The sequence below is a fragment of the Psittacula echo genome (genome assembly GCF_963264785.1).
Source record: "Psittacula echo genome assembly, chromosome: 6".
Lineage (NCBI taxonomy): Eukaryota > Metazoa > Chordata > Aves > Psittaciformes > Psittacidae > Psittacula > Psittacula echo.
The window spans coordinates 7,964,806-7,981,006 of record NC_137743.1 but is presented as its reverse complement, the minus strand read 5'-3'; the positions used below and the strand labels follow the sequence as shown (position 1 = coordinate 7,981,006).

At 40.2% G+C, this 16,201-nt stretch overlaps 1 protein-coding gene across 1 annotated transcript in view; it reads right to left on the bottom strand.

Moving 5' to 3' along the window:
* SHTN1 (shootin 1) overlaps window positions 1-16,201 on the bottom strand; it is a gene marked incomplete at both ends in the record, with an annotated part of 64,372 nt that overhangs the window by 29,683 nt on the left and 18,488 nt on the right. Inside the window, 5 exons of the mRNA XM_080621183.1 lie at window positions 6,157-6,251; window positions 7,655-7,736; window positions 8,698-8,795; window positions 11,316-11,484; window positions 13,612-13,706. Of these exons, the coding sequence (XP_080477309.1) occupies window positions 6,157-6,251; window positions 7,655-7,736; window positions 8,698-8,795; window positions 11,316-11,484; window positions 13,612-13,706 (539 nt within the window). The remainder of the gene's footprint in view (window positions 1-6,156; window positions 6,252-7,654; window positions 7,737-8,697; window positions 8,796-11,315; window positions 11,485-13,611; window positions 13,707-16,201) is intronic.

Sequence of the window (16,201 nt, the reverse complement as noted above, 5' to 3'; positions counted from 1 at the left end):
GGGCTGAGTTGCCAGCTGGGGTTAAACCACAAGATCACTTTACAAAATATTGTTGCAAGGCAGGATGTATGGGACTTTTACCTTCAATTTATTTCTCCCTGTATTCCTCCCCTTTTGGCTTGCTTTGGCTGTGTGTATTGTGTTTTGCTCATCTTTGTAGAACAGCACTTTTCAGGGCTAGCCTCTGTATTATTGTGATGGCCTTCAAGATACTCTCTGCCTTCCTTTGCTTTCTTATAAACTGCTCCACAAACAGCTGAGAGATCTTAAAGTGTCTCTTAAAACATGACACTAGAATACTGGTTAAACTTGCCAAGATTCCTGTGTTAACAACCCTGTTTTATTCAGGTAGGTGCAGATTCTTCCATGCTCCCGCCCCTTACACACTCTATTTATTTAGTTCTTTTATGCAGATTCCTGTACCTTTCACAATGGATTGTGACTCACTTCAAACCCGCTTTCTTTTTTCTTCCCCCTCTCCACACCACGACTGACAATATTTACTCAGCTTCTTTAGAAGCTCTAAAGAACATGAATTCTAATGTTTGAAGTTGGACCATTTTTGATTAATTAAATATATATTATGGTGGTGCCAGCAGCATGACTATAATTACAGCTGTATTAGACTTTTTTTTAATCAAAAGCTCTGATTTTCAAGTGCTTGCTCACTCCTATATGTGCTTCTCCCCCTCTTCCTCTCTCCTTGTTGCTCCTCTCCCCTCATCCGTGTTCGCCTCTACACACACGCTCACCCACCCATTACCTCTCAACACCTGCACTCCCAATTGCTCATGTTCTGTGGCAAATCCTCCTTGCTTGCCAGAAGGGCAGGATGCAAAGGGCAGGATGTAAAGGGCATCCTTTCGACAAGCAGCCGGCAACAGCCGCTCATCTGCTCTCCTCCCATCACAGCTGCAATGCAACCCCAGGAGGGTAAAGCTAAAAGGTGAAGCCACGCTATGGAGAAAGGTTTTAATGTGAATACACGGGCCAACTCCCCCCATGAAGGCAAGATTCAGATCCTTCAGACCCTTAGACAACACGCCCATGACCCTCTACAGGCAGTAAGTCTATAACTCAGTGAGTTACAAGACTGAGAAGTCACAAACACTAAGATGTGCCATCCTGATGTCATGGTGCTGTGGTGACATCCACATTACTCTGTTCTTATTTCCTTCCTCAAAGTGCTCAAAACAAGTAAAACACAAAGCACTGAACATCCAGTGCTGCTCTTTACTCAAAGCTACTTCTCTCAACCCTGCACAGCTTATCACAACCAACAACTCTGGCTTCTGCCAAATGCAAGCAAAAATCCAGCTGGATTTTTGTTTTGGATTTTTTTCCCCAAGAAACATTTTATAGGGACAGAGAAAACGTGGCTGATGAAAGCAAGCACAAAATTCCTGTACATCCTTAGTATAATCGAAACAGCTCCTGTAAGCACATCCGAGAAACCTCAGCTCTCAAAACACAGCTGCGACTGCAGCACAATCCATGTGAGAGGAGGCTCAGCCACCCTCCCCAGTGCATAAAGCTTTGCTGTTGTGGATATAGCTGTGGGCCAGAGCCCATCTCTCTAATGTCTCAGGTCACTTAAGGGACACCATCAGTGTGAAACTAGGCCAAAGATAACAGATTTTTAGAGTAATTTGAAATGCTCTTCATTGCCCAAACACAAATGAGCAATGTCTTTGTTGTCTCAGGCTCTTCTATTTTAGAAAACTTCCCCAAAATTTTTCTGAATAGTGTGATACTAAAGGAAGAGAAGCAGATACGCAAACAGAAGATTAACACAGGCCTGAAGTTCACTGTTGTAGTGACTCCTTCTCGGATGGGACAACTTCATGGAGTGAAAAGCCTCAACTGGGCTGTCAATCTGCAACAACAGGGACCCGTATTTTTGGAAGAGACAACAACTAAATAATGACAACAACCAGCTAATAAGTACTTGCTTGCAAATAATCAGCATTTCTTTGGCATTGTGCTTAACAGTTTGCCTGTCACTTTGTTATTCAAATACAAAAAGCACTTTCAATATCATCTTTCAAAAGTATAGGTGTCTGAATATGACATGTATGAATCTAAGCAGAAGCAACATTCTAGGCCCAGAGTATCAGATTATACGCTTCCACGATGTGAAAACCAGCTTCACTATGCATTTAGAAATCCCTCATTTCTGAGACATGCAAGGTCTTTACATACATTCTTCTGTTGCTAATGAACAGAAGCACATAATTGCTCTGTACTTTAGAAGATAAAACAAAGCAGCAGCAGGAGACTCAGGATAGATACTGTAATAATGAATAAATGAACATGCATAACACTTAGAGGTTTGCTTTCTTAAAATAACGATTCTGCAGCCATTACAGACAACAAACACCACTAATACAACAATAATGTCTGCACAATCTCACGAGGTTTAATGCAATTCACATTATAAAAATAGTTATCATGAAAGGATAGGTAATGAACAAATCCAGGTTTCCTAAAATTTAAAAGTACTTGCATGAAGGTAATATTTTATAGCACAGACTAATAACAGGCTTGAAAAAATCCAAATTAATACTTCAAAAACATAGGCAATACTTTGGTTTACAATCATAGAATAGTTAGGGTTGGAAAGGACCTGAAGATTGTCTAGTTCCAACCCCCCTGCCATGGGCAGGGACACCTCACACTAAACCATGGCACCCGAGGCTCTGTCCAACCTGGCCTTGAACACCGCTAGGGATGGAGCATTCACAACCTCCCTGGGCAACCCATTCCAGTGCCTCACCACCCTCTCAGTAAAGAATTTCTTCCTTAGATCCAATCTAAACTTCAACTGTTTAAGTTTTAACCCGTTACCCCTTGTCCTATCACTGCAGTCCTTAATGAAGAGTCCCTCCCCAGCATCCTTATAGGCCCCCTTCAGATACTGGAAGGCTGCTATGAGGTCTCCACACAGCCTTCTCTTCTCCAGGCTCAACAGCCCCAACTTTCTCAGCCTGTCTTCACATGGGAGGTGCTCCAGTCCCCTGATCATCCTCGTGGCCTCCTCTGGACTTGTTCCAACAGTTCCATGTCCTTTTTATGTTGAGGACACCAGAACTGTACACAGTACTCCAAAGTGAGGTCTCACGAGAGCAGAGTAGAGGGGCAGGATCACCTCCTTCGACCTGCTGGTCACGCACCTCTTAATGCAGCCCAGGATACGGTTGGCTTTCTTGGCTGCAAGCGCACACTGCTGGCTTATGTTCATTTTCTCATCGACCAACACCCCCAAGTCCTTCTCTGCAGGGCTGCTCTGAATCTCTAATCTGTTCTTACAATCTTTTGGCTAATAAATGCCTCTATCTTTTATAAATTTGACTGGGATTTGCACATCTCATTTTATTTCTGAAAAATCACAGTAAGCCTTTGACCAAATGGTAAATGGCCCAGTGGCACTAAAGATGTGGCAAAAGGAGGTATACAGTTCTGCTCAGCAGAAGAGTTCAGGCTCCATCCCATGAAACTCTATAAAAGTGGGATTTGAGGAGGCTGCACATGCAGTCTCTCTGATTTCAGCAACAACTCCAGTGGACTGATTGCTCTTCCACATCTCTTTACTCTAGCAACATCCTGAAAAGTCCATCTCTATACATAAAATTTGAGAGTTAACAGGACATTTTAATCATTTGTGAACAATTCTCATTTCTAGCATTTCTTATTCCTGGAGGAATAAGAGAAATGTGAAGAAATGTGTCATCTGCTTTAGCTTTGCCTGCAGCAACATTTTCAACAGGTGGCAGAGATACTGACAACTATAGACAGCAGACTGCAGGTATGTGTGTGTATGTATTTTTATATATATATATGTGTATATATATATATGTATGTATACTATGGAGGTGATCCTGCCCCTCTACTCTGCTCTCGTGAGACCTCACTTTGGAGTACTGTGTACAGTTCTGGTGTCCTTGACATAAGAAGTACATAAGGAGCTGTTAGAGAACGTCCAGAGGAACGCCATGAGGATGATCAGGGGACTGGAGCATCTCCTGTATGAAGATAGGCTGAGATAGTTGGGGCTGTTGAGCCTGGAGAAGAGAAGGCTGCGTGGAGACCTCATAAGCAGCCTTCCAGTATATCTGAAGGGGGCCTATAAGGATGCTGGGGAGGGACTCTTCATTAAGGACTGCAGTGATAGGACAAGGGGTAACGGGTTAAAACTTAAACAGTTGAAGTTTAGATTGGATCTAAGGAAGAAATTCTTTACTGTGAGGGTGGTGAGGCACTGGAATGGGTTGCCCAGGGAGGTTGTGAATGCTCCATCCCTAGCGGTGTTCAAGGCTAGGTTGGACAGAGCCTCGGGTGACATGGTTTAGTGTGAGTTGTCCCTGCCCATGGCATGGGGGTTGGAACTAGATGATCTTAAGGTCCTTTCCAACCCTAACTATTCTATGATTTTATAAAGTCACATTAAATTTAAATTTACTTCAACTACAAGGTGACTCATCAAACGACTGAAGCTTCAGTAGTGGACCTGATACACAGTAGTCCATCTAAAGCTAGGTTATATCACATACCTGTGTGAATGAAAGAGAATGTGTCAAAGCTTTATACACTTGAATTTGCAAATACCCGTCTCCTTTGGGATGAGCACCCAGCCCTGTTACACAAATACAGATCTTCCTGTTTACAGAAATTGATCTATACCCAGAAGTTACTAGGTTCCTGCCAAGTTAGCTCCTTGAACAGGTTTCCCAAAGGGTCCACAGGGTGACCTTGCAAAGGAGAGAACAGGAAAGAAAACCAGTCCCCTTGGTCAAGATGCTGTGAAGACCTCCAACTTCTACACACGGCACAGAGACGGAAGGCAACTGCAAAGAACATCTGTCAGCTTCCTCCCCCTTAGCTTCCAGATTTTCAAATGTACTTACAGTTTATCTCAAATCCCAAAGATCTGTTTTGTTACTATATGATTCTGTTCGTATCCAAAATACTCAAATACCCCACAAACAGAACACAGAAAACCTCTTCACTGTTTTCTATGCAGGTTCAAAATGTATATATGCCCTTGTTTAAAATCAGTGACTGAATGCAGTAGCTGTACAGGAGTTATCAAATATATTTTTAAGGGGATTTTGAAAGAGAAACAGCAGCAGCAAAAACAAAAAGCAAAGAGTTCTACTCAAAGCTGACCTTCAGAAGGCTAAATACCTGCTTGCTGGCAACCACAGTATCAAAATATAAAAATCCACTTCATGTCAGATGTTTCTTTTATTTACAATACCCCAGTACTGATGACTCATGTCATTTTGCTATAGAATGGCTTTAAACCTGAGCAACCTGAAAAACGATTACTCAGGAAGCCCAACTTTTATTAAAAAAAATATCAATGCATGGGTTGGGATAGAAAAGCTTGAAAATATAATCCAAGTGCAGAGCTCTCAATATCCAGAGTGCAAACAGAAAAAGCCCATGAGGAAAAAACCCCCCTCATACACACATCCCATCCACCCCCAAAAAGAACCCCAAACAAACCTCATGATTTTATGGGGCTTCAGTCTATTAACAGATTGAAAGAGTTTGTTGTGTTTTGTAAGGCAAACATCGCCAGTTTCAAGCCAGCAGAACAACCACCAGCCATTCCATAATGCTCCCCAGTAACTCATACTCCCCCTTGGGAGTTTATACCTTTTCTAGAATATGGAAACAATTTTTTTTGGCTTGAATGGTGCCTGCAATAGGTCACTTGAAAGGCCTATGTTAAATAGCAGCCAAACTTGCACAGGCCTAAACTAATATTGTATTTTGCAACTCTTTTTTTGTGAATTCACATATTTTTCAGGAAAAACACAGCACTTCAAATTATATCACTAGAAAGGCAGCTGATCCTTCCCAGATCAAACAACTACATATACCACACTGAAATGTCACGGCTAACTAAGCCTGTTATAAATTCAAAGCCTCATTTAAAAGGGGAAGGAGGTAAGGCTGCATGGACAATTATGAAATGCTTTATAAATGCTGTTTAAACAGTAAACTCATTTTACAGATGAAGTACAGATGTTAACTAAGTAGTATGTGGCCATTCAAAGACATCTTTTGTATGAGATCTAGTCACCTAGACTGGTAAGTTTTTGCTCAGTTGTCTTCATTTTACAAGATCTCTTTTTCTTGACCACTCACCTCTTGTGCAAATGACTCTGCTTTCTTCCGCAGGTTCTTTTCCAGCTCAAAGTTTACATGGAGCTCTTCATATTCTTCTACTGCCAGCACAGACACTGTTTTACAAGAATAAAATGAGATCAGAAGTAGTATGGATCAAAAGAAGAAAGTACTGCTCGATTTACCCAGATAGCCTGTTATTCCCTAGTAGCATGAATTCTCGAATGAAGGTGTAACCTAGTTTTACACTTCCATACACAGCCCATTTTGCAATATCTATCCTGTTTGCTGTAAACCTCGCTACATATATATGCACAATTACTGTTCTTCTGAACAGAGTAATACTCCTCCCATCCAGACTTCAAATCTCCAGTAACAGGCAGCATGTAGCACAGATCACATTTTGCCTCTTTGGCTCTAAGTGACCAAAGTATCGAGAGAGCCTTGCTGAATCAAAGATTGCTATGTTATTTTGGAGGCAGCTATATTTGCTCACCTGATTTCAGTGAGACTTGACGTGTCCCTTCACAACAGAGTTTTAAAGACACCTCAAGAAGAAAATGGTGCATTTTGCGTTGCCTGTATTTAATCTGTGCTCACAAAAGCCAAGCTCATACGCGTGGCTAAAGCTAACCATGGGGCATGCCTTGGTGTTTTAAGAGTATTCAAGTCCTATCAGTCACAGGCTTAAGCAATGCAGACACACGGAAGAGTAAGAAATGAATACATGATGGAAGCTTACAGCATATGCCCTGCTATATCTTGGCCAGATCCATTGTCTTCCACTTCAAGAAAATGTGAAACAGCCAAGGAGACTTTTAAACAAACAATTTTTAAGTTTATAAGGCTAAATAGGAATCTAGAGAAAAGGGCACAGTAATCCAAGGCACTAAAGTCTTTCTCCTCTCTGAACTTCTTTTGGGTCAACTATTTCTCATCTGAAGCACTAACATTCATTATGAAAAAGATTTCCTTTTCTGAGCTTTTAGACTTGCCCTGCTCTGGTTTTCTCTCATCTCTTTCCAGGAAAGAAAAGTCCCCACTTTCCTTTTGTAACTTGGAAATCCTACTTATCTCATTCCTAGCACTCTTGCCTTTTTCTCATAATCCTCTGAACATACAAGAAGTTGCTCTCAATTCTTCAGATAATTCAGCTGTTTCCCAACTAATAGGAAGGCTGATGTAATGATTTAGGAAAATAGGAAATGAAGATTCAAACTCCATCTCTCTGAAGGACTGCCTTAGCTTGCCTCTTACACCACAGAGCAAAGTATTTCTCTATTCACACGTACAACCAGCTATTTACACTGTCACATTTTCCTGCAGTAAAGACAGTCCAGAATAATCCATGTGTTTATGCAGTCCATGTGTTTATGTAGTGCCAGTTCCAATGAGGCTAAACTGTCAGATCTGGACCACAGTCACCCTTGTGTAACCTACTCTGTGCTACAACACAAAAGCTCTGAAGCTTCTGCAAAGGATGTAGCAAGCTATTAAAGAACCTGCTGAGATCACACACCTCTGTTACACTTCTCCAACAGTTTTTGCTGCTTATTAACTTCTGATGTCAAAGCAGCCTTTTCATCTTTCACTCTATTTACCTAGAAAAATATAAAGAACAAATAAAAGAGTATTTTAGTTAGTGGCATAAGACATATGGCACATACATAGTGCAAGCAATATTTTGCTTGATGTAATTCTGTTTCTTAGATTTGGCTTGTTGTTAGGGTTTCCAGTGGGATGGAAAGGATTTTTACCCCAACCCACAGACTTTACAACAGATGTCATAAAAGGGTTATGGACTAAACCTCCTATGGCCCACTCACATGGCACGTACCACTCACAGCTGCAAATACAACATCTTTGGAACCTTTCAGGATCAAGCACCACAGCACCTGTTTGAAAAGTTATTAGCTTGTCCTTGACTGTTTGTGTTTTAATATAGTGAGACTGCTGTTTTGGATTTTTTCCTGTGCTCTGTTCATTGTCCAAGAGCCATCAGCTGTGTCTTTCTGAATGCAAGTGTTGCATAGACAGGAAGAAGCACTAAGTCCTGATTTGCATCAGTACATGGCTTATCCAGTTTTCAAGCAGGAATGAAACTCTCCTGGCTCAAAAAGCTAATTTGCTGGTCTAATTACCATGACAGGGCATTGCTGATGGCTAAACTCAAGGATATGCTCAATGAAGTAGCACCAATGATTAAACTGGACATCCTCCAAAAGTATTTCTTGCACATCTACAGGTTTAACAAAATTCAAAAACCCCCTGCAGGCTGCATGGGAGAGGGGCTGTGAGGAAAAGGAGATGAGAGTTATAATATGGGTGTTAGAACAGATCATGAGAAGTCACAAGCCAGCAACTGCAGCACAGAGGACTCTTGACATAGAAGGCCCCTTCTAGGTGTATGCCTTAAGTGGTCCATCATATGGGAAGGCTGGCAGGACTTGCGATTAGATAGTATTCAATTAACTTCACAACTGAGTGTTTTTAGCAAAATTAGATACAAAAAGTACTGACTACACGCTAACGCGATCTCGCCTTCCATGGTACAATACATACTTCTTCAATTACTTCTACAAGTTTGCACCTCAGGTTTTCCAGTTCAATGGCCAAGGTCTTCTTTTCCTCATGAACAGATACGATTTGATCTCGCAGCTCTACAGTTTGGGGAAGGAAATGAAAGATATATCTTACTCTTAGAAGAAAACAACAAAGGAAATGTCAGCAATGCAAGTAGAATCAACAATGAAACACCCTAACTGCATACAAAGCATCAGCTGTATTCAAGGCATGTCCTCAATAATTTTGGAATTTTGCATAAGCGTCAAGTAACAGATCTACAACTGGGCCCCAGTTTCAGATTTACGCTATTGAGGTAAGCTGCCCTGTTCAGTATTGCTGTGTTTATTTGCATTCTGAATGATTTATTTCCTGCTACAACAGGGCCAAACCTGCCACCACAGTGTGTCCTCAGCACTACTCAGGAGACTGGCACATCTCAGAGATTCTGGTACGGAGATAGCAGAAAGCAATTTTTAATAGGCATCCTTTAAAACAAATTAATGCACTTCAGTTCTTTTTGGATCATGAGTTCTTGTCACAAGGGAAATAAACAAAACAACAGGCAGTTAATACTTGGGAGGTTTTCACTGAAGAAATTGTCCTGAACAGCTGCCAATTCATAGTCTTTGTAACATTCTGTGAGCAGAGGCAGAATAGAACCTTTACTGATGGAAGAGCTAATGCTTGTAATTTTCCCCTCAGAATTGTTTGTTCCTTAATTATCAAAATATGAAATAAATTAAATTCACAATAGAATAAAACATTTGATTATAATCGCTTCTTAACAGGAGATCAGCTTGCATACATAATATATCAAGGTTTAGGTTAACATAAAATCACCACAAAAAATATAAATGTATTGATATATATTAGCTTCCAGTAAGTGCTCTGATTCCCCACCTGCTTCCAGGATTTCATAGTACTGCTGTTCATTGAATAGCAGCCATAAGTTGAGACAATCGTTGCTAATCAATTGCAGATGATGATGACCTACTGGATGTCATTCTGTTTGGTCTCACATCTTGAAAATGTGGATTCAACCCCAGCCCCCTTCTCCCAGTTCAGGAGCCTCAGACTTACTTTCCTCCAATTACAGGCATATACACTTTAAAGTAAATAGGAAGACCTGTTTTCCCAGAAGATTCTTGAACCAAATTGTCTGGTCTATGGATTTGTGCTTTCCAGTGAAATTAACAGGGGAAAAAGTCTCACTGACATTTATAGTAACTGGATTAAGTCAGGTCTTACAATACACATATCAACCTCATTATCTAGAAAAAGCAGCATATCCATACAGCACAAAGAACCTCACACTGTACAACCTTATTTGTATATGTTAAAGAAAAGTGGTGGGAGGGAAGGAATCATTCCAAGAAACATGCAGTATTTTGTTGAATGGTGAGAAGGCTAAAAGAATTCCAAGATCCCCAACATGTCACATTCTGCTCTTTGATGAATTCTTCAAGACAGGGAACATGTGCATCAGAGCCTTTCTCAAATATTTTTCCACTTTGACCCTGCTACTCTCCTAACCATGCTCTCCTCTGATCTGCAGCCAGAGTCTCTGCTCTATTTAAATGTATTCTTGACATCTTTCTCCAATAAAAGACAGGAGGAACTCCAGAGTCTTATTTCAGATTCAGATGGGTTGTATGGTGCGGATCACACCCTTCTCTGCCTCTTTTCCTTCATCTATAGGATGGAAATATGCTTAATATAGAAGTGTACTATGACATCTTATTTCTTAGGTGGGATTTCTTTAAAGCATTTTTACAACACTCCTTTTTGTCTCAGTGATACTTAGTACCACTTCACTGAGGCTGCTGCATTCAAACAGAAAACAATTAACAAGGTCAGGCTGAAAGTTCAGGAACACTGTTCTCAGACATCATTTGCTATTGTCACTTATTAGCAGAAAGTAGTGAAAGTAAAAATAAAAATTAACCATTTCTCTCTGTCACCAAATGTGGACATTCCCCTTTTTTGGATACTGTGATGTAACAAGACACAGAATCGTGTTAGTTTCATTACAGAGTTAGACAAGAAAGGAAGGCAGATTTGGGGTTATAGAAATATGATTTGCCTTTCAAAAAAGAACCAGAAATTTCTGTATAAAGTACAGATTTTTCTTATCAATGTATTTCCATGTATGCCCAGTACAACAGCTCCTTTTCAAGCTGCTTGTTTTGTAACAGCTCTAGAATACGAATGAAGTTCCTGCATATGAAAGTACATAATGGAAATAGAAGTGGAGACTGCTATATTATAAGCTTTGCAATACCGACATTGCAGTTGAAGCAATACCAAGGTGACCTTGTCCTTCTGTTGAACATTTACTTTGTTAAGGATCTGAGGAAATACTTCTTTTACCAACTCTGTAACACTGAACTCGGCTGTAATCTCATTTTCCTATTGCATTGTAACCTACTTTTCAGGCTGCATACCCACCATATACAGTACACAGTATCACTACAAGCCTACCACGCTCTTACAGTCCCCTGGAAATCCTTTGATGACCACTCTCAGCAGCATGAATTGGAGCCAAAAGGATCTCTGGTCCAAACCAAGGCAACTTTTGCCTTGTATGGTGGCAAAGGCTCAGCAACAACACTCACCTTTTATTTGCTGCTGACAGTGCACAGAATTGCATGATCCAGAGTTAGCTTCTGTATCTGTGGATGAATCATCCTCATCAATGTTAATCTCTTCAGTGATAATATCTGGGCCCAGTTTTGCCATATAAAGCATACTAATTCTTTTCAAGGTCTTATTTTCTTTGTTCAGCTGGAAGTTGAGAAGCACAAACAGAGGAAGCTAGTTAGGCTGTCTTTAAGCTGCTGTGCAAGAAAAAAAAAGTCAACTGTATTTTTTTTTCTCCTTTGTCATAAAAAAAATCTATCAAAAACACAACAAAGTAACACTAGATTAAATGCTTCATTCAAAATTAAAATTGTCTGAAGATGGAAAGCTTGTTCACTTTCTTCTCTGAGAAGGCTTGAATTCAACAGGATGTTTCATCCATGCACTTCTTTTCTCTGGTACTTCTGATTAAGTAAATACCTTGTGCAGATTCAAACCAAATCAACTATCAAGCTCACTTACTGCTACACATTCTTTGTGATAGCTGCTTCAGCTCCTTACCTTTAAGCAAGTATCAGCACCACAGGAGCCCCAACTGAATGACCACAAGAAGGGCTAGGGCTCTTGAAAGCTTGCCTGGTTTTGCCAGCTATAGCAATTGGTCAAACAAAAACTCTGACCTCCTCCTATGCCTTTATCTTGCTCACAGACTACAAACACCACAACTACTATACTCCCAGTCATAACAGAATTACCTCAAAATTCTTCTGAATTATTTTCAATTCTCAGGAATTATTACTGTAGAGTCAATGTATGCAAGATGCCACATCATAAACCAATTCTTTATGGGTCAAACCACAAGTCAGAAACCACTCTGGGCTGGATGCTTCAACACATGGATGATACAGAAGAGGTTCTTCACGCATCTCCATCTTGATTAAGGTGTCAGAAAGAACTGAACAGTGATTGCTGCAAATGTTTCACTCTCAATTTCTTTCACTGTCCTGCAAATAGACACCCCATGCCAGCAGCTCTTGGTAAGCTCTGCACAGTCTCAGGGTGTTGAGGCATATGTTGAGCTGACTGCTCACCCACCAGCCAAGCAATCCCTGTATTCAGGTCTAAGAATGAGACTCCATTTTCTGCTAATGACATACAACATGCCAAAGTCAATATGCACCTTAGAAGTTCAATATTTACCTTCAAATCAAACACACCGTACAGTTAGCCTGACCCTGCATTTATATTACCTTTGATCCCCCTCTTCCTCAGCCCCCAACTACAGGAGCTTTACTTGAGAACTTCTTCAGCTCATTCCCAATGCATGAAACTGAGGAAGTGGGAAGGGTGATGTGAGGAACGTTACATAGTTTAGTCAGCTCACAGCAACAAACACATGAGCTTTGACAAAGCAGCCCCATAGGGTAAACCTAGTCTTTGAGCTGCCCCTATACGTGCATTACAGGAAAAGTGCAGAGAAGAAGAAAAGTTGCATAAATATGTTCATTTTCTTACTTATATGCTGATTGTCTATCTTATGAATTCTAATATAGTGTCATTATGCAAACAATTAAGTAAATACCTCCACAAAGTACATTGCTAATGCATCTAAATTAAAGTGATTTCTTGCTGGTGTGATTTTTACCATTTCTAAAGATGTACTTTGGGCAGGGGATGGGGAGCGGGGAGGGGGGAAAGAAGGGGAAAAAAAAAAAGCAGTCAGCATTGCTAATGAAATTTGGTTCAAAATTGCTGTAATCCATTTTCTGATGAAGTGGCTCAGATGCATTTTACACAACCAAAAATATATAAGAGAGATAAAAACATTCTTTAATAATAATGCACTTCTGATGAGATGGAATATAGAAAATTACACACTTGCTAAATTCATCAGACTAGACGCAATCAACAGAGCAGTGGAGGTCACCTTTCCCCTGCCCTCGCTTTGCTTTCACAAACAATCACCTGAAATGTAATGCAGTGGTTGACTTTTTCCATTTGATTTAGACATTGAAATGCTCATTATGTTTTTATATCTCACACAGGACAGTTCTAAAACTTGTTTTCCATTTAACCTAAATGCATATAAAAACTAGACCATCAAGATGCTGGTCCCTGACTTACTGTTCCAAAATAGAAAGTAAATTAAAACAGGTATTTTTTGGTTTCTTTAAAGGCAGGAATTGTATTTTGCATCTTGCTTATGGGTTTTGCCACTTCAAAACCATATCAGAGATCCGAAAGATTATACAAAAATATATATGGCACATGCATACAATCTCAAGTTAGTAAAGAAATAAGATGAAACAGAATCACCATAATTCTTCTCACCTTAGAAGCCAAAGCCTCAGCACTTTCACGGCACGTCTTCTCGATTTCAAGATGGTTCTGAATACAGTTTACTTCCTCAATAACCATGTGAGAAACTAGGGGAAGAGTTTAGGAATTAGTCAGTATTTTCCTGCCTTTGACACATGCATCCCATGATCAGAAATACTACATCTTTTTCTGTTAACTTTCTATGTAAGCATTGCAAATACAGGGAAGTACATACTTAGATAATCTCCATGGATGGGAACTATTTTGAACAATGAATATATGGTTCATTGCTTTAAGGAACTCTTTCTAGCCATGTCTGCAGCATTAGGAGTGGAACTGGAGAATTGAGCATAAACTTATGGAAGTAGAAGGGCAGCAGGAGCCTCCCTGACCATTGTCATTCATTATCATTATTTCATTAACACTTGAGGAATCAGAGTGAGATCATTAGGATTGTCCCTGAAGATTGCCACTATAACCCACTTCAAAGTTTGGTATAGTTGTCAAAGAAGATTGGAACTTTTATATTTTTAAACAGCAAGATTAACTCAGGTGTGTTACAGAGATTATTTTCATTTTCTAGTCTTTGGCTTTATATAGTGTTTACATATCATCACACTTGCTAAACATACTGTACCAGAAGAGCTGCAGGACGGACACATAGCACAGGCCTGGGGCAAGTTTACTAAGAAATGGAGAAATGAGCTAAGTGACTGCAGCCTCCATATTCACAAAGCCTCCTACAGGATGTGCTCCAATGAAGTCAAATCATCACCACAGCACAATTCCTTCATCTCTGCCTTCTGCCCCATCAGCTTTGAAGCTACCTGCAGCAGCTGGGATAGACCCTAATGGATGCAATCCTGATGGAAGCTCAACACTGCTTACACTGCCTGACTTCTGACAACCTCATCTAAACAACCTAAGTTCTATATTACCATATGGCTGTAGTGTCTGAACTGTTTCTTATTTGAAGCCTCTCTGTCCTCGCACATGCCCTAAAATCAGCACTGCACCTGAAATACACAGCTGTGGTACTACGTTTGATGTACAGATGGAAGAGCAAGAGAGCACATCTGTCCTTTGCACTTACGATCCCTATTACTGCAGAGGGTACCCATCACTATGTCGAAGATACACAATATTGTTAAAAGTGACCAAAAAGTTCTGGAACAGATCTTATTTTGTAGCATAGCACATCAGTGAGATTTAACAGGAAATGTAAAAGCACAGATAGGTTTTGGTTTGCAGTTCCCCTCAACTTCCAGCAGTACACAGGTACTTTATTAGTGAAAGTCTTCCAAGTGACAAGCTTCAGGTTGCGCAGAGAAATTAGAGCAAAGCAGAAAACCTAACAGTAGTTCCCATTTCCCAGGCTAGAACCTCGCTCATTGATGCAATTCCTCCTTGGTTCCTGGCACCCTGGATCCATCCTAAGCAGCAGCCAGGTCCCTAATTCTGCAAGTTATTTCATGGCGTAGATTCCTTCTCAGCCCAGTGTCAGGATTTCGATGTTCAGAAAAGACTATTTGTAGCTGAACAATACTTTGGAGTGGGAATAAGGCTGGAAGAATATAGGGTAAATATGGAGGACTTTTGCTATCATCTTTCATTTTCATGAAGATAAGCTTTAAAACCTAGTGAATTTGTACCACTGGGTAGAATATCTCCCTAGCCCTCTTCCAAGACTTCTGCCTAGACACTGAAGAGAGATACTCAAGTCCTCTTTGGTATCCAGAGGTCATCTTAATGGCTACAAAACTCAACTTCAAGAAGGAAAAAGCAGGCCATTAACAAGGGTTATTTATGCAGCTTTACAGATACTTAGCCAATATTATCTAGCATTTTTGTTAGCAACATGGGAAACTAGCACTATATTGGAGTTTGCTATTAAATCAGTAGCTGCATGCAAGAAATAAGTTCTACAAAATAAAAGCAGACAAAAAAAAGCAGGGCAGAGTACTGGGAAACCTTGGTCCAAACAATACATTCACATGAGGTCTTCTAACAGCAGAACAACCACAACTCTTCAGCTGTGTTCTTATTCCCACCTTTTCTGATGCTGGAGAAAATACCTGTTCCAAGCATGCAGTACCAGCTGCTACATTAAACCGCATTAAGGAAGAGCTTCAGGTAGCTTGTGCCCATACCTCTTTTGGGTTTAGTCTACCTATCTCGGGGAATCTGGAGCAAAGAAATGCTTCAAGCAGGATGAGGAAGCAATGGAGATACAGAGCTTTTCCCTTTTTACAGACAGGAATCTAACGGCCTCAAGCAAGGCTAAAGTTAGGAAACCAGGATTGGGCTCACATGGCAGAACTAGGGATTACTTTTGCTTCATTTAAACTTAATTAACCTGCAATTATGATTAACTCAGGGGGGAAAAAAACTTTCCAAATTAAATACAAAAAAATATATTATTTCCTAAGTCTGTCCAAAGTTCTTATTATGTCAATATTAATATTCATAAAGCAGCACTAAGTGGCCTGAAACATCTCTAACCTTGACAGTTTTTTTCAGGGGTAATAATACTGCACAGCAAATGCAGGCCAACCAAAAACCACTTAACTAATTAGTAGTTGCAGTCACCGAGAAAACATGA